At 40.8% G+C, this 22,093-nt stretch overlaps 2 protein-coding genes across 3 annotated transcripts in view; one reads left to right on the top strand and one right to left on the bottom strand.

Annotated features, from left to right (window-relative positions):
* PTCD2 (pentatricopeptide repeat domain 2) overlaps positions 1–20,190 on the bottom strand; it is a 38,575-nt gene extending 18,385 nt beyond the window's left edge. The window contains exons 1-7 of the mRNA XM_031666213.1: positions 20,073–20,190; positions 18,328–18,420; positions 13,856–13,985; positions 9,190–9,307; positions 5,298–5,376; positions 4,802–4,893; positions 1,954–2,067 (exon numbers count right to left, since the gene is read on the bottom strand). Of these exons, the coding sequence (XP_031522073.1) occupies positions 1,954–2,067; positions 4,802–4,893; positions 5,298–5,376; positions 9,190–9,307; positions 13,856–13,985; positions 18,328–18,420; positions 20,073–20,184 (738 nt within the window). The 5' untranslated portion in view covers positions 20,185–20,190. The remainder of the gene's footprint in view (positions 1–1,953; positions 2,068–4,801; positions 4,894–5,297; positions 5,377–9,189; positions 9,308–13,855; positions 13,986–18,327; positions 18,421–20,072) is intronic.
* Positions 20,191–20,317: 127 nt separating this feature from the next.
* MRPS27 (mitochondrial ribosomal protein S27) overlaps positions 20,318–22,093 on the top strand; it is a 99,644-nt gene continuing 97,868 nt past the window's right edge. The window contains exon 1 of one of the 2 annotated variants that reach the window (XM_031666210.1): positions 20,318–20,442. In XM_031666210.1, the coding sequence (XP_031522070.1) occupies positions 20,370–20,442 (73 nt within the window). In that variant the 5' untranslated portion in view covers positions 20,318–20,369. The remainder of the gene's footprint in view (positions 20,443–22,093) is intronic. The other variant, XM_031666211.1, reaches the window with a different exon arrangement.

Here is a 22,093-nt window from a genome sequence, read left to right as displayed (position 1 = left end):
ACAGGCAAATAAAATAATTTAAAATACCAAGAACTCAAGGGATATTGTTCCTCCAAAGAATTTACTAAAATACTCACTTCAGCCAACAAAGAGAAAACTGGAAAAACAATTAGCACCTAACAACCTGTTTAGCTATACAAAGGACTCAAAAGTGGGGAGTATGGCTACAGAACAGAGCGTAAATGTTATATGCCTGGACAATGAAGCAACGTTAACACTAACGAAAGTTAGAAAGAGAAGGAAAAGAGATGAAAGGTGAAGAAGGCATTCCCATTTCCTTATCTTTATTATCAGCAGGCCAAAAAATATCACTGAAAACTGACAAATCAAGTACATTTAAGAGTAAAGTGAACACTATCAAAGTAAAATATGAGCTAAAATGGGATGTTGGAGGGGGAGGAAGAAAATAAGATGAAAAACAGAGGAAATACACTGTTTTCACCATTACTTATATTAGGGAATTAACAGGTCTTGTCCAAAGAATTAAAGAATTAAGAAAATCAAAACTATGGTTTTAAAGTCACCACTAGAGCAAAAATACCAACTAGAGAAAATAACCACATGGCATAAGATAGTAGAAAAACTTACAGAAACAAAAAGCATCAAATGAAACCTAAGATCAAATATGTCATATTAATATAAATGGATATTAAAAGATTAGCATCATATTATAAAGCAACATAGAAATTTATGCAGTATATAAGAGATAAAGTTCAAACAAAACAATTCAGAAAGATTGCAAAAATAAAGGATAGGAAAAGTTGTATACTGGGCAAATGCAAACCTCATCAAAACAAAGAGAGAAATAAGCAAAAAGAGGGATAGAGTTATTAATATTAGATAAGGTGGAATTCAGGGCAAAAGCAGTAAACATTCCTAGATAGGCACTTTATAATGCTACAGGGAGGGATTCACAGTGATGATGTAACAGTGATGATGTATCTGTGCACCAAACAGTATAACTTAGACTTAAATAAAGAAAAACTACAGGAGCTATACAAAGAAAGAAAAACACATGTCTTCGAAGAGACTTTAATTCACTCACTCACCTCATGACAGATTAAGAAGACAAAATAATTCCCCTGGACAGCGAGAGAAGCTTAGAAAGTTAAAAAAAAGATCTTGGCCCAGCAGAGGCCTAGAAAGTGTATAATCTCTTAAGTCTCGTCCTTCAGTGACTCTTCCCAGCAGTATATGGAAATGGATCACCCTCATGTTTTGATTTCTAATAATAAAGAGTTCTCCAGCTATATTTTACCAGCCAGGAAAACAACCTGGTTTGGTTACTATTTTTCTGCTATAAAATTTCCTTTTACCACATAGGAAACATATAAAGCATTTCATATTTTCTAGGCTCTGGAATAGGAAATCTCAGGAGAGGCTCTTCCAGAGGGATGTGTGTTCCAGGGTTCCAGCTCTAACTCTGGCATCACTGAGGCATGACCTCAGGGAGGTCCCCTCTTATCTCTGGGTCTCTGCTACCTCCACCTGTCCAGTCAGGGGAATGAGGCTAAATGATCACTAAAGTCACCCAAATAACAGCAGTAGTTGGGTATAACTATGAAGTATGTGATGGATCCCACTTCTACAATGGGTTGACACAGCAGTCTTCATTCATCTGAGGCTAATTCAACTTTGGAGAGCATTAAATTAAACTGTTCTCTGAGAACGTTACAACGTCATCCGATGACTTGCAATTTTCATTTTAATTACTTGAGAAATTTCTCTACCCTTCTATTTAGAAATGCATGTTAGGTCCCCAACTGTAAATATAAACATTCTTTGCCGGTACAGGTATAGATATAGGTTGCCATGGCAACAAAGGCATTGGTCTCTTTATGGGGACTACTTCTTTATGATGCAGTCAGAAGGAAAAAAGTAAAAGCAAGGACAAATAAAAGTAATGAAGTCCTGGCCACTCCCAGTTTACTTATGTACACCACAAAGCTTTACCTGATTCAGAGCTAATGCCACAGCAAAACAGGATGCTCTCCTGGAGAGAATTTCTCCTTTGAGTAGAGCTTCTTCTCTTAATGTAGTACAGATTTTGAAAGACTCAGGGCTATTCTGTGAGGAGACAGGATTGTTCGATTAATGTTATAAACCTTTAAATTCAATAAAATGATTAATAGTGCTCAATATTTAGAGTTCCTTTTGTAAGGATTTCCTAGAGCCTACCTTAAGCCACTTAAAAGATTAAGCCCCATATAAACACTATTTGCAAATACACCAGGCTACTGATATGTTAGCAGGTCAAATCTAAATTAACTTTATTTTTAAAGCTCATTTTCAATTTTCTGAATCGGGGCAGTTTTTACCAGAAAATAAACACATCTCTTTGTATCTGGGCAGGCTAGTTTCTAGACACAGACCCCATAGTTTACAAGTATAAAGGTTCTGCCTGCTACTATATTAAATAGCTGATTAAGGCTCAACAACACCAGGAAACTTTTTCTGGGGAATTTCCAATCTGAAAATATTCATATGTCAAATATTTGAAAACATGAACACTAATTTGAACATAAATTATAAAAGAATCCTCTGAAAACAGAAACCTCAAAAAGAAAAATCCAAGAATGTCAGTGATATAAAAACAGCAGTGGTAGAACCAAATCCTCTTCCTTTGTGCATGCTGTGGGGGATTAGGTTTATGAGAGCAGCCTGGCTGTGCAAACTATGTCATCTGTCATGACAGGAGTTGCAACTCCTGTCAAAATAGAGTTCAAATGGGATGAGAGAGGACAGTTCCCAGAATTGATGTGGAATTTTTACTGGCTGACCAGATCACTTTTTCAACTCATCTCTACTGGGTGAAACAAGTTATTCTTGGACACAACACAGGGGAGAAAATCCTCTGGCCTTTCCTAATTTTTTATTTTATTTTTTGAGACGGAGTCTCATTCTGTTGCCCAGGCTGGAGTACAAGGGCACGATTTCGGCTCACTACAACCTCTGCCTCCCCAGTTCAAATGATTCTCCTGCCTCAGCCTCCAAAGTAGCTAGGATTACAGGTATGTGCCACCACTGGCTAATTTTTGTATTTTTAGTACAGACAAAGTTTCACCATGTTGGCCAGGCTGGTCTCGAACTCCTGACCTCAGGTGATCTGCCTGCCTTGGCCTCCCAAAGTGCTGGGGTTACAGGCGTGAGCCACTGCGCATGGCCTCTAAGCAGAACTGAAATTCTCATCATTGCAGCATACACTCAGGGAGGCATCCCTAAGTGGAAGATGAGAAGGCTGAGAATTACAATGCTGAATAAGTGATGCTCTAGTGCTGTGTGGTTTTTTTTTTTTTTTTTTTTTTTTTTGCCTCCTAGAATTGCAGAATGGTATGAATGAAAGAATTATTGAATCCAGAGGTCAGCAAACTATGACGCTTGGGTTAAATGTAGCCTACAGCTAAGAACGACTTTAACATTTTTAAAGGCCTATAAGAACAAAAACAAATAATATGGGGCAGAGTTCATATGAGGCAAAGACATACATGGCCCCCAAAACCTAAAATATTTACTATCTAGCCTTTTATAAGAAAAGTTTGCTGACTCCCAAATCTATCTCATTTGTAAAATGAGATAGGTGATCAGTTCACAGCTATATAAGCCATATATATAAGCTATATAATACCAAAGTGGAGACTAGACTCCAAGTTTCTCAATTTCCAGTTGGTTTTCCTTCCACTATAACCCAGCTATCCCCTTGTTTTGGAAAACTGGCATTGCTACACTCTTCAGGAGGGTTTTTCAACAGCCCATGTTCTTCCACTTCGCTTAGTGTTCCTTTGTTTTCAGTACAAAGAGGTTTTGTGTGCCAGGTTTCCAAAGTTTAAATGGTATGAATGACAACAGTAATACATTAAACATTGATCATTTCACTATTTCAATAATCATTCACTAAACATTGAAGAAACAGTTTCTGTAGGCAAGAAATAATCCTGGTACAGTAATAATAAAATAACTTTTTTTTTTTTTTTTTTGAGACAGAGTCTCACTCTGTTGCCCAGGCTGGAGTACAGTGGCACGACCTTGGCTCACTGCAACCTCTGCCTCCTGGGTTCAAGCGATTCTCCTGCCTCAGCCTCCTGAGTAGCTGGGATTACAAGGTGCATGCCACCACGCCCAGCTAATTTTTTGTATTGATAGAAGAACTTATAAGTCATGGTCTCTGTCCTCAGCGTTCACTTTCATGTCACATATGTTTATTAAAGAACTACTGGATAGCAGGCACTGTGTTAGGTGGTAGGATACAAAGATGCCTCAAGGAGCTCACATTCAAGTGGAGAGAATGGAACGTGCATCTACTAAGTACAACATTAGGCTGTGTCAGAAGTACCAGGGAGGTGATACAAATAGAGCACAATTAAGGGATATCTGGAGGTGACAAACATCACTTCCAGTTTCAGTGACTATAAAAACCTTCAAATATGAAGACAAAGTAGTCCTTGAAAGCTCAATGAAGGAAGCTAAGATTTCCATAGACAAGGACAACAGGGAAGATGGATCTAGCAGAGTCCAGCATGCGAGATGACTTTAAAGCAGAGCCCGAACCCAACACATTGCCTCTTGTTCTCACTATCCACACAATCACCAGAGAAGAGTGAAAGATGAAAAAATTACTTTTCCCATAAAACTGTCTGATAGGGCTAACTTGAGTTTTCTAAAAATAAATACATTTAAAATTAAAACATTTGCACCAGATGGAAAACAGACTTCAGAGGAACTGAATTTTATTTATAGAGAGAAAAAAAATCCTCTCTCAAAGACTTCCCACAATGCTCTCAAAGTTTAGGGGAAGGAGTCTTACCAGTTTGTAGCAAATTGCAAAAGCAAGAACATAGGTATCTTTGGTGAACTTCACATCTTGGTTTTTCATCTCTATCAATACTTCCAAAGCACCTGCCAAAAGTGAGAGTGGATCACAGTGTTAATCAGATTTCCTCTACTGTTGGCCCCCAAAGCGCTCATCTGTTCAGCACTATCTACAGAAAAGTGTATTTCAACAAAATAAAAGCTATTTCTCAAGTCATTTAGCAATTAGCTAAATGTTGAAATAAACTATGAGGTCAAACAGGAAGAACTAATGTTTTAAAAGCTGCTTCACAATTTTAGCATAAGTAAAATCTGGGATATTTAGTTTAAGGGATGATATGCAATACGATGTTTTCAAACTTCATAAGGTCTCCAGAATTCAGCCACTTATCAGGGATATAAGAATCATTTTTGCATGACTCATTTTCTCCCCTAATTCCCAGGCCAGCAAACAGCAGAATTTTTCAGCAAATAGAAATTGCAGTACTTACTTTCATATTTGCCTTTGATAAATAACATGTCCATCAAAATATTGAATGATGTGGAGTCTGAGAAGAAACCTCGTAAATGCTAATGAAGAAGAACAATACAGTTTGGTTAAAAGTTAAAACTATTTATTGAGGAGGTACTTTTACTGTCTCTTATCTATCCAGGTCTCATTTTTCTGCATACTTTGCTCATTTGGCCATCTGAATTCTCTAATATATTTTATATACTCAGGTTTTATTTTTGAAAAAAGTTGGCCGGGCACGGTGGCTCACGCCTATAATCCCAGCACTTTGGGAGCCCAAGGCAGGTGGATCACGAAGTCAGGAGTTCAAGACCAGCCTGGCCAACAGGGTGAAACCCAGTCTCTACTAAAAATACAAAAATCAGCCAGGCATAGTGGCAGGCGCCTGCAATCCCAGCTACTCAGGAGGCTGAGACAGAGAATTGCTTGAACCCAGGAGGTGGAGGTTGCAGTAAGCTGAGATCGTGCAACTGCACTCCAGCCTGGGTGACAGAGCGAGACTCTGTCTCAAACAAAAAAAAAAAGAAAAAAGTTAAAATGCTTTCCACTCTCTTGGCTGTCATGCTGAGAGGTACAGCAAGAGATCTCTGGGTTTCACAACTACCATGAAGGACGTCTTTAAGGAAACGTCATCTGTCATGCTTAGGAGAAAAGAAACTAGCTAATTAACCCTGGCAGAGTGGTCCTAGAAACTAGGTGCCAGCTATTAACATGAAATGGTAGCTATAAATATACTTGAGGACTAAGGCAGGAGGGTCTCACAACTATGGTCTTTTTTTGGCAACGGATAATACAGAATTGATTACTCGCCTTTTGAAATAATTCTCCAAAACAGTGGTTCTCAACATTTTTTTCCAACTTGTATGTATGTATTTAATTGACAAATAAAAATACATTTGGTGGCTCACGCCTGTAATCCCAGTACTTTGGGAGAGAGAGGCGGGATCGCTTGAGGCCAAGAGTTCGGGACCAGTCTGGGCAATACAGCAAGATCCCATCTCTTAAAAAAGTAATAAAAATTAAAAAAATTAACTGGGTGTGGTGGCACAAGGCTGGAGTCCTAGCTACTTGGGAGGCCGAGGTGGGAGGATCACTTGAACCCAAGAGTTACGAGACTGCAATGAGCTATGATAATAGTGCCACTGCATTCCCGCTTAGGTGACAGAGCAAGACCCCGTATCCAAACAAAAACCCAAAAAACAGTACGTTGTTTTGAAATATGTATATATTACAGAATGGTTAAGCTAAGCTAATTAACAGATGCATTACTTCATGTACTCATTTTGTGTGGTGAGAGTACATAAAACCTGTTCTTAGGCAATTTTGAAGAATACAATACATTGTCATTACCTATAGTCACTATGTTGTACAGAGAAATCCCTTGTACTTATTCCATCTAACTGAAATTTTGTATCCTTTGACCAACATCTTGCTAACATCTCAACATTTTGTGTGCCCTGATAATGGGACACATGGTATTCAAATGTGTCATTAAACGCCTTGCTCAAGTCCACTCTTTTCTGAGCACCTACTACGCAGACCCTGTTCTAGGTGCTGAGAATAAAGAAATGATAAACAGGACATACATACACCCTGCTCCAAACCCAACTAGGGTTTGTAATCCAGCAGAGCTTAAATTCTGGTGGAGAAGACAATGAATAAGACAAGTGAAAAAAAAATTAATTTCAGCTATTAGTGAGGTCTATGAAGAGCAAGTAGAGAAGACAGATGGAAGGTAGTCAGGGAAGGCACTGTGAGAAGAGACCTCAGTGAGGTCAAGGAGGGAGCCTCACGGATGAGGATGCAGAATGTTCCAGTTAGAGGCTGTGAGCTCGCCATGGCTGAGGAAGAATACATAGGTCCAGAGTGAAGTCAGCAAGGGAGAATAGGGAGATGGCACAATGGGCCCCCTAGGTCAGAGTCAGGGGTCTGGGTTTTCTTCGAAGTGTGAAGGAAAGCCACCAGAGCAGCCCCAGCCAATGGAAAAGTATTTTGAGTCACCAAGGATATTTCAGAATCACAACATATGTGACTCTAAATTTTCAATTAGCCTCACTTAAAAAAGTAAACAGAAATAGACTAAATCATTTAACCTACTATAATGTAATTTCAACATGTAATCAATATACAAATTATTAACATACATTGCATTCTTTTTATAACAAGTAATTAAAATGTAAATTTGAGTTAGCCACAGTTCAACGACTCCATGTGGCTACCATGTTGGCAACACTACAGGGTTTTAAGTAGGGGATAAGAGAAGTTCGGGTAGAAGCAGGATTAGGTCCTATGTCACTTACTTGAATTTGTTCATCCTACTCCAGAAAAGTTACTTATACGTGAATTTTTCATATACAAGCAGGCTAAAAAAAACACTTTGCTTTCATCTTTTTTTTTGTTTTTATCACCATACTCGTGGCTATGATTTATTACAGTGGGAAGCTTTTGTTTTCCTTTAACTGAAACATTAACATATGTTTATTAAAAATAGTAAAATAATACAAAAATGTATAAAGTAAAAAGTGAGAATTTTTAATAATTCTACCCCTAAAGATAAAGTGAGTTAGTGTATATCTTCCCAGTATGTACGAATTTATATTTTGTTAAAATGTTAATGTTAGTATGTCTTTTTTTATGGAAAAAAAAACAGGATCGAACTATTTGTACTGTTCTAAAACAACCTTTTCTCTGCTAACTAATATATTATGGTCATCTTTCTAATACACAGGTGTCATTAAAGAGGGGCAAGCCTAGAGTTAACATGCCCACCATGTACAGAGAAAATTTTGTAGGAAAAAAGAGTAAGAGGCAGAAAAACAACTCAGCTTGTTATGTAAGTTACTAAATATACAAAAATGTACCTGGTGGTCAGCTGTGGCCCCAAAATTTAGCAAATATTTCTGATTATGGGAAACTCAGTCTCATGAAAAGCAGTCTAAGCTTATACTCCCCCAAAGTGATATTTCTGTCCTCTACATGGTCTCTGGTAATCAAAATGACTTTATTATAAATGAGTGAATTTATAATGTCTCTAGGTCACAGTTTCTTTATCTACAAAATGGAAATCTACCTTATCAAGGCTATTGTGAGAAACAAATAAAGTGAAATATTTAAAGTACTTAAACACAATGCTGAGGACATAGTAAATATTCAATGAGTAGCTATAAAAATAATTATTCGGTGAAACCCCGTCTCTACTAAAAAATACAAAAAACTAGCCGGGCGAGGTGGTGGGCGCCTGTAGTCCCAGCTACTCGGGAGGCTGAGGCAGGAGAATGGCGTAAACCCGGGAGGCGGAGCTTGCAGTGAGCTGAGATCCGGCCACTGCACTCCAGCCTGGGCCACACAGCAAGACTCCATCTCAAAAAAAATAAATAAATAAAATAATAATAATAATTATTATTATTATTTACTTTTGTTTTTAGGAACAGAAAGTCAGAATATGTGAGGGAAAGTATTTTGAAAATAGAAAAGCACCTCCCAAATGTAGTCTTCAACCAGAAAAATACCAATACAAAATCGAGAAGGAACACAGGTAAAGGATAGGAATGTCAGTCTTTAAATGGAGACTGTCTTAAGCTCTTCTCTATTGAAAGCCCCTAAAAGAGCAGGTGTACAACCCACAATGATACACATCCAAGGTAGGATCATCTGTACCTATACCTCCTCCACACTTGTTCTATATCACTCCACCCCTCTTTCACACAAACTGACTGCAAAGAAACTTAAAAATGCAGAGAAGTGCTCATTAGGCCCAGCAGCCTTTCTTTGAAAATCGTTTAACCCAGGAATAATGTGCATGGAAGAGATGCCTTTTCCAATATCACCAAAAACACATACATTGGCAGAGAAAACAATTAGGAAACAATCACCTGGTCTTTCAAGAACTCCACTGCAGATTCGTCGAGATCCAACTCATAACACAGCCTCACAAAAAGCGGTCCAAACTTATACTCCCCCAAAGTGATATTTTTGTTCTCTGCATGGTACCTGGTAATGAAAATGATTCAATGAGCCAAAAGGTAGGACACAGGAAAAAGGACAGACACAGACTGTGGCATGTACTATGCCAGGTGCTGGGACACAACAGAGAATAAAGTTCTCTCACAGTCTGGAGGAGGAGAAGTGGAGATTTCAGACAATCAGGAATCCTGGAGTGCAGAAGTATACCAACCATTTAAATAAACAGAGTTTATAGCAGACTGACATAAAATAAAAGAAACAGGAAAAACGTATGTTGTAATCATTCTCTAAATTTAGAAACAACCCCGAGACTGAGTGTGAGCACATCTTAGGAAATAGCAGGAGTCTAGTAGCATCTGTAAGTGCATCAGAATGGGCCCCACCCAGAGGAGAACAAGGGAAAGAAGCGGGGGTGATGCTCTGTGTTCCTGGAGGCTGGCTTCACCCTCATATAGGATGGCAGGCAACCAACAGTCACATTTACAATTTACAGCAATCTCTCTGCTTTTCTAAGTTTGGGAAAGGTACACAGGAGTTACGATCACCTGGCTAAACAAATTAAATGTAGTTTCCAATGTTTACGTTTTAGGAAAAGGCTAATCTCAAAGACAATGATGTGTTCTATGTGGCTTGAGATTTCTACAGGCAGCCAGTCTGTCAGTCAGAACTGCATATCACTACTGTAAATTTACTTTCAATAACTAACTCTTTTTACTTTAGACACCAAGAGGACAATATGTGACAAATATCAACAACTCATGATTACACGTAAATCGGATTTGAGAAAGATTCATTATGAATCTTCATATTCATATTTATTTTAGATTTAGATTCATAAAATGAGTGAACCTAAAATATCTTGGGGAGAAGCACTGACGACAAAACAGGATACTTTTTACCTTCTGCTAAAAATCATCGAGGAGTTAGAGTAATTACACTAGTCTATTCTAAATGCATATACTACAATGATACCATAATAGAATGATGAGGTGTACTTTGATACATTTCATTATCCACTTATAGAAGTTACAAATAGGCTGGGCGCGGTGGCTCACGCCTGTAATCCCAGCACTTTGGGAGGCCGAAGCAGGCGGATCACAAGGTCAGGAGATCGAGACCATCCTGGCTAACACGGTGACACCCCGTCTCTACTGAAAATACAAAAAAAAAAAAAAAAAAAAATTAGCTGGGTGTGGTGGCAGGTGCCTGTAGTCTGAGCTACTCAGGAGGTTAAGGCAGGAGAATGGCCTGAACCCAGGAGGCAGAGCTTACAGTGAGCCGACATCGTGCCCCTGCACTCCAGCCTGGGCGACAGAGCAAGGCTCCATCTTAAAAAAAAAAAAAAAAAAAAAAAAAAAGTTACAAATAATATTCATTGCTTCATTACAACACTTATAAATTGAGTTGTTGGAAGGCAAAATAGGATAGTGGTTAAGGGTTTTTAGGCTCTGAATCCAAACTGATCATTCAAATCCTAGCTCTTCTACGTGTGTGATGATGAGCAAATTAATTAACTATTCTGCACTTCCGTCTCCTCATCTGTAAAATGGAGGGAAGAAGAGAACCCAACTCAGTTTTTTTTTGCGACGATTAAATGAGATGATGTGCCTGGCACATAAGTCTTCAACGTATGTTAGCCCTTATAAAATGTAAGGCATGCTAAGGAAAACATCTTCAAACATCAACATATTTCAGTAAATATTCTCATGAGAAACTTGTGCCAGATTAAAAGCAAAAGAAAGCAAAAACAAGTTTTCTGATTTGACATTAACATGCTAAATGACATTCACATTAATAAAAGTGCTAGAAAGTCACTGAGATAATGAATTGCCTTCTGGACAAGAAATATTCAAGAGGATCTAAAATCCCTCAATAAACCAAACAGCATTTGGTCATCATAACGAGGGTATTAAGATGCTCCCCATTTTTGGCTCAATAAAAAGCTTATGTTTCAGCTCATGACTCTCCTTTCCCCGTCATGGGCTGCCTGACTCAGGGAGAAAGAGAACATGTTGGTTGTGCCTTGGATCTACCCATCTTTCCACTTGTCCAGCTGTCTACAACCAGAGAAGGAAAGGTCAGCAACTAGGTAGAGATTTATTAGCATTAGTAAAGGAATTGAGCAATACTTTTGAATATTTATGATAAAAATAAGAGTAGAAAGAGTGCTCAGAATATTTATCTCATTTTACTACTCTTACAAACATTGAATAGCTTTGTGTAGTAAAATGTGTGAGAGGAAAACATGCCAGAGGGAAATGATTTAACTTTGTGAAACTGAAATACAGAATTAAGTGTGCAGATACAGTGTGACTTTAAATTAGCATAACACTTTTGGAAAATAATCTGACAGTTACATATTGATAAACTTTAAAAAGTTCATACCCTCCGATCCCCAAAAGGAAACAAAGAGTAAGTTTTAAGGAGCGAGTTTCTCATCATGACATTATTTATACTGGTGAAAAATTAGAAAAAACTTCAATGCCCAACAATATGGGCATAGTTAATGAAACTACTTAACGTACAATAAATACTATATTGTCATTAAACTATGATTCCTAAGGATATGATTAACAAGAAAATATATTAATTTAGAAAATAATTATACAGCAATAACTATAACAAATCTTTCAAAACAACGAAATCTTTGCATCTGTGGAAAAAAAAAAAACTGCAAAAATATTAACAGTGGTTTCTTAGATGGAAGCAACAGGCCCCAAAGATGGCTGCCATCAATTCCTTCCCTCTCTGTATGTGCATATGGCTCCATCCATCCATAGGTAGAATCCTTTTCCCCACCTCTTGACTTTGGTCTGGCCAGGCAACTTGCCTTGACCAAGAGAAGCCATGCCAATTCTGGGCAGCTCTATCATGCCTGGCAGCTCACATCTGGGTTGTGGGCCAGTGCAGCTCAAACCAACAAATGAATGATGAGGCACTCCAGAAAGAGGGGGGGAGGCCACATGGAGGAGCAATGAGGCATCACAAACTCAAGAGAGGCCTTCTTGGACTGTGCAGTACAGCCCAGCTATCACCTGACTGCAAATGAGTGAGTGGCTTCATCTGACACCAACCAAGAACTGCTCAGTGGAGATGGGCCTGAATTCCTGATCCAAGGATTATAAGAAATAATAAATAGTCACTGTGTTAAGCCATTAAGTTCTGGTGTGGTTTGTTATATAGCAACAGACAACTGAAACAGCAGAATTTGTGATATATTTCTTCTCTCTACTTTTTGGTGTTTTTCAATTTTTCAATGAATTTTTAAATTTTTTTTTTAACTTAAAAAAAGATATTTTTTCATGTTATAAAATTAATGTCCACTGTAAACAAGTTTGAGAAATCAGAAAAATATACATTTAGACAAACAAAAAATACATAATCCATAATTTCCAGAGAACCAGTTAACTTTTGGTAGACAATCTTTCAGTATTCTTTATATGATTATCTTGTATTTCTCTCTATAAATGTACATATAAATGCAGGTTCATATGTAGAAACAGATCTTTTAAAAATGGAAAGGAGGGCTGGGCGTGGTGGCTCATGCCTGTAATCCCAGCCTTTGCGAGGTTCAGGTAGGCAGATCACTTGAGTCCAAGAGTTCGAGACTAGCCTGGCCAACATGGTGAAACCCCCTCTCTATTAAAAATAAAAAAATTAGCCAAGCGTGGTGGCAGGCGCCTGTAACCCCAGCTACTTGGGAGACTAAGGCAGAGAGAATTGCTTGAACCTGGAGGTGGAGGTTGCATTGAGCTGAAAGATCGCACCACTATACTCCAGCCTGGGTAACAGATCGAGACTTCATCTCAAAAAAAAAAAAGAAAATAGTTAAAAAAAAAAAAAAAATGGAAAAGAGCAATGAACGTAATTTCAGAAATGAAGTCTATTGATTTGATGTCATACTGCTCCCTGGTAAGTGAAGCCTTTGCTGGCTTTCCCAGTGGCAGGCTATGCTTACATGTGAGTTCTTTCTGACATGGGAAACTTTAATAATGGATCAGAAAGGCATAGCAGGACTGGAGAAGGGAGAATAGTTAGGAGTCCACTGAAAGGATTCAGGTGAGAGACATTAAAGCCTGAACTAAGACACTGCCAATGGGGAGAGAGAGAGAGGAGGGCTGGAGCTGAGGGAGATACCAAGGAAGCGGAACCAAGAGGATTTCTTACCCTATCAGGAAAGAGAGGCAAATGAGATGAGAGTAAAGAGGCTCCAAAATATCTGTCCTGAGTGACTAGCCAGTGAGAAGGAAAACAGACGAAGAGCAATGAATTTGCACATGTTGAATTTGAAGACCTAGGGGATATGTCAGTGGAGTTAGTGAATAGGCTGGTAACTTCTTTAGACATAAAATATCTGCTTTTCTATCCTCAGCACCCAGCATGTAGTAGGAACCCAGTAAGTGTGTGCTCAATAAGTGAATATAAGTGTCTGGAGTTCAAGGTAGGCATCTGAACAAGAGATTTGGAAGTCACTGGTGTAGAGGTGGCAACATCTTCGAAGTGGATGAGACTGCTCACAGAAAGGAACAGAGTAAGAAGGGATGAGGGTGGCAGCATTCCAAGGAAATGCCTCACCTGTAAATGACATCTTTAGCCAGCTCCACGTGGTCCCGGGACTCACACAAATGAAGTAAGGTTATCAACTCCTCCTTCAAGATGAGCTTGTTCTGGGTCAGCTTCTCTTTCAAGTTTCTAAAATAGGTTTCTGGAAGAAAGCACAGTATGGTGACCATCACTCAGGCTGACTGGGAGTAGAAGGAGTCTGACCTCAGGAAGATGGGGAAGCCCTACCCCGCCTCACTGCAGAGGGGTACTGAGAGGGGCTCAGGGATGCACAGCTGCCATCACTGGCCAATCTCCTCTGGAACAGTGTCAGCAGATGGCATCTGTCATAGGAGGCAGGGGCATGGGCACAGGGCCAGGCCCACTCAAGACTCTCTAAAATAAAATCTCTGGGGTAAGAGCTCAAGAATTGGCATTTTTGATTCCCTAGGTGATCCTCTGGTATACTAAAGTTTGAGAATTACTGTCCCAGAGGCTTGGCTCAAATAACTGAATCTATAGGTGACTCATGAGAAAAAGAAAGAAAATGTAGCCAGACACCCAAACCGTCAATTGGCAGAGAAACAAACAGGAAAACTAAAAAGAAAATGTCAGTTGAAGGTAGGTTTGTCCACAATGGTGGACCCACATGAGTCATGTTTCTTTCATTTGATTCAACTTCACCTCTTTTTCATTCGTCTCGGTCTCATTTTACTCAGCTGTTAGAAGGCATGCTAAAGTACTATGTAATGGGCAGGGGGGAAAACAGTCCTCAAACAGCAGCAAACAGTTTTTCAGTGACAGAATCGTTTCAATGTCATCACAGTCTATCATTCTTCCTTGTCTTTGTATCTGATCAACTGTGGGGACAAAAACCAAAAGGAGGCACCTCTTCTTGGCATCAATAAGGGGCTTTATTCCCATCAAAATGTGGGGTGAAAAGCAAAGCAGGCACTAACCAAGCATCTGCTTTCCAGAAGGCAGAACTGTTGTCAGTATCAGACGCTGCCAGGAAATAGCTATAGGATTCGTTCCAAGGCCCAGAGCTTTGAAGGAATGTTGCTGAAAGGAGAGGCACAAATACATCTAAAACACAAGAACTAGAAGCAGAGGCACTGTTCTCGATTTAAAAGAAAAGACCTACTAGGTTTGAGATAATGCAGTGGATCCTCCAATTTTTATTTGCAGAACCACGTAACCGTTAAAGGCTCTAGAGATGGAAGGACCTGGGCTGAAATCTAAGGTCGGTCACTTGCATTCTGATGGAGACCCTTGTCTCTGAGACTTGATTCCTCATGTATAAAGTAAGGATCGTGGTACCTTCCTCATAGGGTTATCTGAGATGATAGACGTAAAGCATTTGCCATATGGTAACTGCCAGTAAATAGAAACATTATTGTTCTCATTTTCATTCCTTCTGTCGCCTGTTAGATCTACGAGGATTTAGTCTATTAAATATTTCTAAGCAACTTCCAGTCTAAAAAGTCTCAAGTCATCAAAGAGATGATGTTACATCTTGTACCTCTTAATCTGCCTTAATAAACCTTAAGAGGCTGGGCACAGTGGCTCATGCCTGTAATCCCAGCACTTCGGGAGGCCGAAGTGGGCAGATTACTTGAGGTCAGTAGTTTGAAACCAGCCTTGCCACCATGGTGAAACCCCATCTCTACTAAAAATACAATAAGTAGCCAGGTGTGGTGGTGCACGCCTGTAATCCCAGCTACTGGGGAGGCTGAGGCACAAGAATTTCTTGAACCTGGGAGGCAGAGGTTTCAAGGAGCGGTGATCATGCCACTGTACTCCAGCCTGGGTGACAGAGTGAGACTCTGTCTCAGAAAAAAAAAAAAAAAAAAAAAACCTTAAGAATCCATTATTTCAACAGATATAACTTGTGTTTTAAAACAAATCAATCAACACTTGTTTGTCATATAATCATACTCAGAAGTATCCTTCTTTGTGTGTGAGACACCAAGAAGGATAAGGAATAGTTCCTGCCCTCAAAGAACTTAAAGCAAGGCAAGCTAAATTTATACAAAGCTACCTGAAAACGATGGAGGAGGTGACACGTGAATGACTATAAACACAATAGGACTCTTCTCTCCTGTTACGACACCTATTACAACTCAGAGTGGACAGAAGAGTCCTGTTACAACCTTTATTATTATGAGTCAGGACAGACCAGGTTGGTGAAAGTGGAGGGGTACCAGTGAGACAGGAAAGGGCTGAATCAGGTTGGAGAAATGGAGGAGGGGAGCATTCTACGTAAGGGAATCAGCATGAACAACAGAAGAGAACTGGGAATGGAAGGTGTGGAGGGAACAGCCGTTGACTAGATCAACCAGAAACCGCCCTAGAAAGGGCAGAGTCCATCACGGGAAAGCCAGGATGCCAGAGGGATGAGTATGTTAATGGTGTGGTATACAACAGAGTACCACTGTGGGCTCAAAATGACGAAAGGTTGACAGGACTTTAAACATAGCAGTCTGACAACAGAGCAGATTGGCACTGACTATATTAATTGCCTTTCAGAACATGTACACAACTGCCACAGCCTTACGAAGACTATGACAACTGGAAATCACAACTGGATGACATGAAGTCCTAACTGCAAACCTCAAATAGATCTAAAATACCTGGGGTAGAAAGAAAAGACTAAAGTGAAATCTAGATTGAGCCTACTCAACTGGGGATAAATATATTCCCCCCATTCCAAAGGTTTATTTTTTCTGCCCCATATATGGTATTATATAACAGTACAATTAGTGGAGCAGCAAGAGAACACTGATTTCTGGAGGACTGAACTGTGAGGGAATGGAGGGAGAAAGTATCAGGATGGGTACAGTGGCTCACGCCTGTACTTTAGGAGACTGAGGCGGGATACTAGCTTGAGCCCGGGAGTTTGAGACCAGCCTAGGCAACACAGTGAGACCCTGACACACAAAAAATTAAAAATTAAAAATTAGGCAGCATGGTGGCACTGTAGTCCTAGTTACTCAGGAGGCTAAAGCAGGAGGATTGCTTGACTCCAGGAGTTTGAGGCTGCAGTGAGCTACGATGGTGCCAACTGCACTCCAGCCTAGGTGACAGAGCGAGACTGTCTCTTAAAAAACAAACCAAAACAAAGAGAATATTAATGTGTTAATCAGGGGTTCACAAACATCTGGCAGTGAGAGGAAGGAAAGCTGGGTCTATAGCTTAAAAAGTCAGTGGGGACACCAAGAGTTATTTTAAAAAAAGGAAAGTCTTGGATGTGTTCATAAAGAGGGATCAAGCGGGTCTATCCACAACCCCCAGGGACCACGGCTGCATCCACACACAATAAACAGTATGAAATGCTGGGAAGAACTCTATGTGCAGGAGGGAGACAATGAATGCAACAAGCTTCCTCAGGTGCTGAAAGGAAAAAAGACCTAGGGTGGTCTTCTTGCTTTTAGCTTTTAATAACAAAAATTTTCAAACATACCCAAGAAATGAAAGAACAGTATAATAATCCCCCTGAGTGCCATTACCCAGCCTCAATCATTATCAGTATTTTGCTAATTATGTTTCCTCTACTCTACAATCCCCAAACACACTGGATTTTTTTTCAAAGCAAATCCCAGATTTATCTTTTTGTGGAGACAGGGTCTCACTCTGTCACCCAGGTTGGAGTGCAGTGGTGTGATCACGGCTCACTACACCTTAGACCTCCCAGGCTCAAGCAATCCTCCCAACTCAGCCCCTAGAGTAGCTGTGACTACAGGCATGTACCACCACGCCCAGCTAACTTTAAAAAAATTTGTAGAGATGAGGTCTATGTTGCTCAGGCTGATCTCAAACTCCCTGGCTCAAGCAATCCTCCTGCCTTGGCCTCCCAAAGTGCTGGAGTTGCAGGCATGAGCCATCATGCCCAGTCAAATCCTACTTTTGGCAGTCAGGTTTCTCTTGTTTTTTAAGAAATGTTTTATCCTATTGACTTTTCTAGCACAGAGTGAAAAATGTCAAAACATAGCATCACACATAGTACTGTTTTGTTTCATTTGATTTCATTTATATATAGATATGTTTGCGTGTACTGAGATACAGCATAAAATGCATTTTTCACTGAAGGTTACATCAAAAAGCTTGAAAGCCAATCATCTCAAGTTCTTAAACTTTATTGTGCATATGAATGATCTGGGGGCTTTCTATCTGCATTTCTATCAACCACCCAATAGACGCTGATGCCGCTGGTCCTCAAACCACACTGTCAGCGGCACAGATCTAGACGAACAATCGCAGCACTAGCTTTAATATTTCTCTGGGATTGTAAGAGAAGGAATAAGAGGAGAGCTGTAGACTTTCTAGCGACAAAGTGTGAGATGCAAAATGAATGTAAGAGTTCACTATGAAACTAACAATAAATGGTCTCAACTTTTTCTAAGGCATAATAAAGTCACTGAAGGAGACACTGAATAGGGAGGGATAAAGACAGAGAAACTTAAATGACAGATAAATTACAGAATTAACAAAATAGATTCCATTACCTTTAGTGCCAGGAAGACTGTATGCAACAGCCACTTTCTTTTGCTGAAATTCTTTCAATTTCACCACATTATCTGTAAGTAGGTATCTTTTAGCTAAAAATCAGAGAAAGAAAAAAGTAAAGTCATTTTGACTGTTTTAGAAGTTAGCACATGAGTAGAGCTTGACTGCCTCTAATTAACATCTATTATAAATAACCCATTAGACAGGTACAAATATGACTGTACAAATATAATTCCTGGGAAAAACCATTTATGAACTATCAGAGAATGCAAATCCTCAGCAAAACAAGTTTTACTTCTGTGTGTGAATGAAGCTAGTGATTAACCATAGCTAGTGAGAAACCGTGTGTAGGGACTGGTTGACAGGACGTTGGGATTTGAAGTACAAATGGGCATTCGCCATCTGTTAAAGGGTATCAAGGGCATTAAAAAAAAACCAGTAACATTTAAATGCAAAACAGGCATATTTAGTTTTGGTTTATTCAGGGAGAAGCATAGAGTAGTGGAAAAAGCTGCAGCGTGATCACTGGAACTCCCAGTTTTGTCCTCTGTGAAATGAGGGGGTTAAGGCCTCTCAGATGTGGACTCAAAATACATCTGAGATACATGGAAATCACTGATCACAGCTTACTAGATTTGGGAAACATCATCCTTTCTTTAGATCCTTGGCTATGCATGACATAAAACGGATGAAGCTTGGCCAAAGAATCACGAACTAACAGTTCTCTGAGCTGCAGTAACAAGGTAACAATAAAAATTGCTATTTATTTACAGAAAGGCAGTCCAATGAAGTGGTTAGGAGTAGGTCTCTCTATTGTTGGTTGTGTTCAAATCCCGCCTCTAACAGTTCCCTCTGACCTTGGGCAAATTACTTAACCTTGTTCCTCCTCTGTAAATGGAGAAAAGAATGGTACTTCTCTTGCTGGGTGTTGTCTAGAGAAAAGGAATTAATGTATATAAAATACATTAAAGTAATGCCTGACAAACATTTTTACTATCACTCACTAGCATCTTCAAATTTAACTCTTTTCATAGAGATGTTAAAGGATAGTTTTGAAAAATGAAGAAACGTGCTAAAGTCTTTTAGATTGTTAGCAGAACTCAGACTCCTTAAGACCTCTGCTCCCAAACTCTGCAGAAAAGAAAAAGGACGGGCGCGGTGGCTCACGCCTATAATCCCAGCACTTTGGGAGGCCGAGGCGGGTGGATTACGAGGTCAGGAGTTCGAAACCAGCCTGGCCATAGTGAAACCTGTCTCTACTAAAAATACAAAATATTAGCCGGGCGTGGTGGCGCACGCCTGTAGTTCCAACTACTCGGGAAGCTGAGGCAAGAGAATCGCTTGAACCCGGGAGGCGAAGGTTGCAGTGAGCCGAGATCCTGCCACCGCACTCCAGCTTGGGCGACAGAGCGAGACTTCGTCTCAAAAAAAAAAAAAAAAAAAGAAAGAAAATAATGTCTCCCAACGCTGGAGGGGTGTTCCTGAAGACCAAGGTCGCCCCATATGAGGGTGCATTACAGCCCCAATGTCAAGACCCCAGCAGTCCTTCGATTTGCAGGCACTGGGGGTATCCACGACCCCCAGGGGTCACCACTGCCCCCACGTGCAACTAGAGGGCGAGGGTGCGCTCCAGGCCAGTGAGTGACTTAGGAGCTGTGGCTGCTCCAAAGAGACGCTAGCTGGGGTCTAACACTCCCTTCTCTCCCATCCCTCCCCTCTTTCCCTAGGCTAAGGCCGCGGATACCTCCGAGAGGGCAGCGGCAGCTGACGGAGCCGGAGCCTCCCACCCCAGGATACATCGAAATCTGCGATGCCTGCAGGAGAACTCGACTCGAAGGCCGAAGTGCCGCAGCCATACCGTCTCGGACTATACCAACTACTGGAACCGGGGCGAGGAGGCGGAGCGTCGGTCCTGGCGCCGAGAGCGACAAACGGGATTCGTCCAATTCTGGGCGCCCCGAGAGGTCGAGCTGTAACCCCGCCCCTTCCGCCGCTTCCTCTGTCCGTAACCCGTTGGCCCTTCGTTTTGGTACGCTCCAAGATGGCTGCCTCCATAGTGCGGCGCGGGATGCTTTTGGCGCGGCAAGTGGTTCTTCCACAGCTCTTCCCTGCAGGTTGGCGGGACAGCTTCTTTAGGCCCCTGATTATTCTCTTCTTTGAGTGAAGGGAGCGGTGGGCTTTCAAGAGGAAAGGAAATGTTTCTGGAATCTGATTGCTAGGGACGCCGTTTGGTGTGTTTGGTAGCGCAGAAAAAGGAGACAAGGTCTCTGATCCGTTTCCTTCCCTAAAATAACAGTATGTGCTTGTCCAAAGGTATGAAGAGCGGTGGAAGGTTATATAGCCTGAGGGAATTTGCGTATGATTCGCCAGATTTATGTGTTGGGGTGGTCGTGCTTTTTCTGACCACGAAACCCAAATGTGCGCCGGGCGCGGTGGCCCACGCCTGTGGTCCCAGCACTTTGGGAGCGCTAGGCGGGCGGATCGCCAGGAGTTCGAGACCAGCCTGGCCAACATGGCGAAACCCCATTTCTACTAAAAAATACAAAAAAATTATCTGGGCGTGGTGGCGCGCGCCTGTAATCCCAGCTACTCGGGGGGCTGAGACGGGAGAATCGCTTGAACTCGGGAGGCGGAGATTGCAGTGAGCAGGGATCGCGCCACTACACTCCAGCCTGGGCAACAGAGCGGGACCCTGTCTCAAAAAAAAAAAAAAAAGGAAAAGGAAAAACCCAAATGTGTCCATTCCTGGGGCTGGTACATTTTTCTCCCATCTGAAGTTTCTTTAGAGGGACGTCTGATAAACATTTTTACCACCACCATACTTAGCCGGACCCCTGGTCTTCGTGGGAGAATTTTTCAGGATTAATCTCATTTTATCTGATGACCTTGAGCACAACTTTTGATTGACCTTTCTTTGCTATAGTTTTCCACGTGTAGATGATAAATGCTAATAGTTACTTGTAAAGTACTTTGATATCTGAATTAAATGGCAGCCCACTCAAAGCCTGCATAGTGGATCTAATAATGAAAACACTGGAAAAAGTTTTAAAGTATTTACAGAAGCCAAATTTGCAGTAATTCTAACCACATAATCCAGACAGACATATTTGATAAAAATGCAGTAATCACAGTCGATTTTTCCAATGCCGCTTATCTTCCCTTTCCAACCTACCTCCCATCCTCTGTTTTTTAAAAATGCACGCACTTCTTTAGGAACAGCAATTAAACATCAATGTGAAACCTCATAGTTGGCCACCAGTTTTCTGACGATTAAGTGGCTGACCTGGTGAAAACGTTTAACATCACACATTAGGCAGTGTTATGCACAATGCTTGCCACCTTAGTAAGAATTAGCTGTTGTAGCTATTTTCTGTTCATGTGGTTTCCATGATCAACTACACACAGAGGGCATTCTGGGAGTCCTGTCTTTCTCCACTATCACCTCCCCAGCCTTTTTTTTTTTTTTTTTTTTTTGAGATGGGTTTTGTTTTTGTTGCCCAAGCTGGGGTGCAATGGCGCAATCTCGGCTCACTGCAACCTCTGCCTCCCGGGTTCAAGTGATTCTCCTGCCTCACCCTCCCGAGTAGCTGCGATTACAGGCATGCGCCACCACTCCCGGCTAATTTTGTATTTTCAGTAGAGAGAGGGTTTCTCTATGTTGGTCAGGCTACTCTTGAACTGCCGACCTCACGTGATCCACCTGCCTCCGCTTCCCAAAGTGCTGGGATTACAGGCGTGAGCCACCGTGCCCAGCTGGCCCAGCTT

This window comes from Papio anubis, chromosome 5 (assembly GCF_008728515.1).
Source record: "Papio anubis isolate 15944 chromosome 5, Panubis1.0, whole genome shotgun sequence".
Taxonomy (NCBI): Eukaryota; Metazoa; Chordata; class Mammalia; order Primates; family Cercopithecidae; genus Papio; species Papio anubis.
Note: the sequence above shows the minus strand (reverse complement) of the source record. Positions and strands in the feature narration are given on the sequence as shown.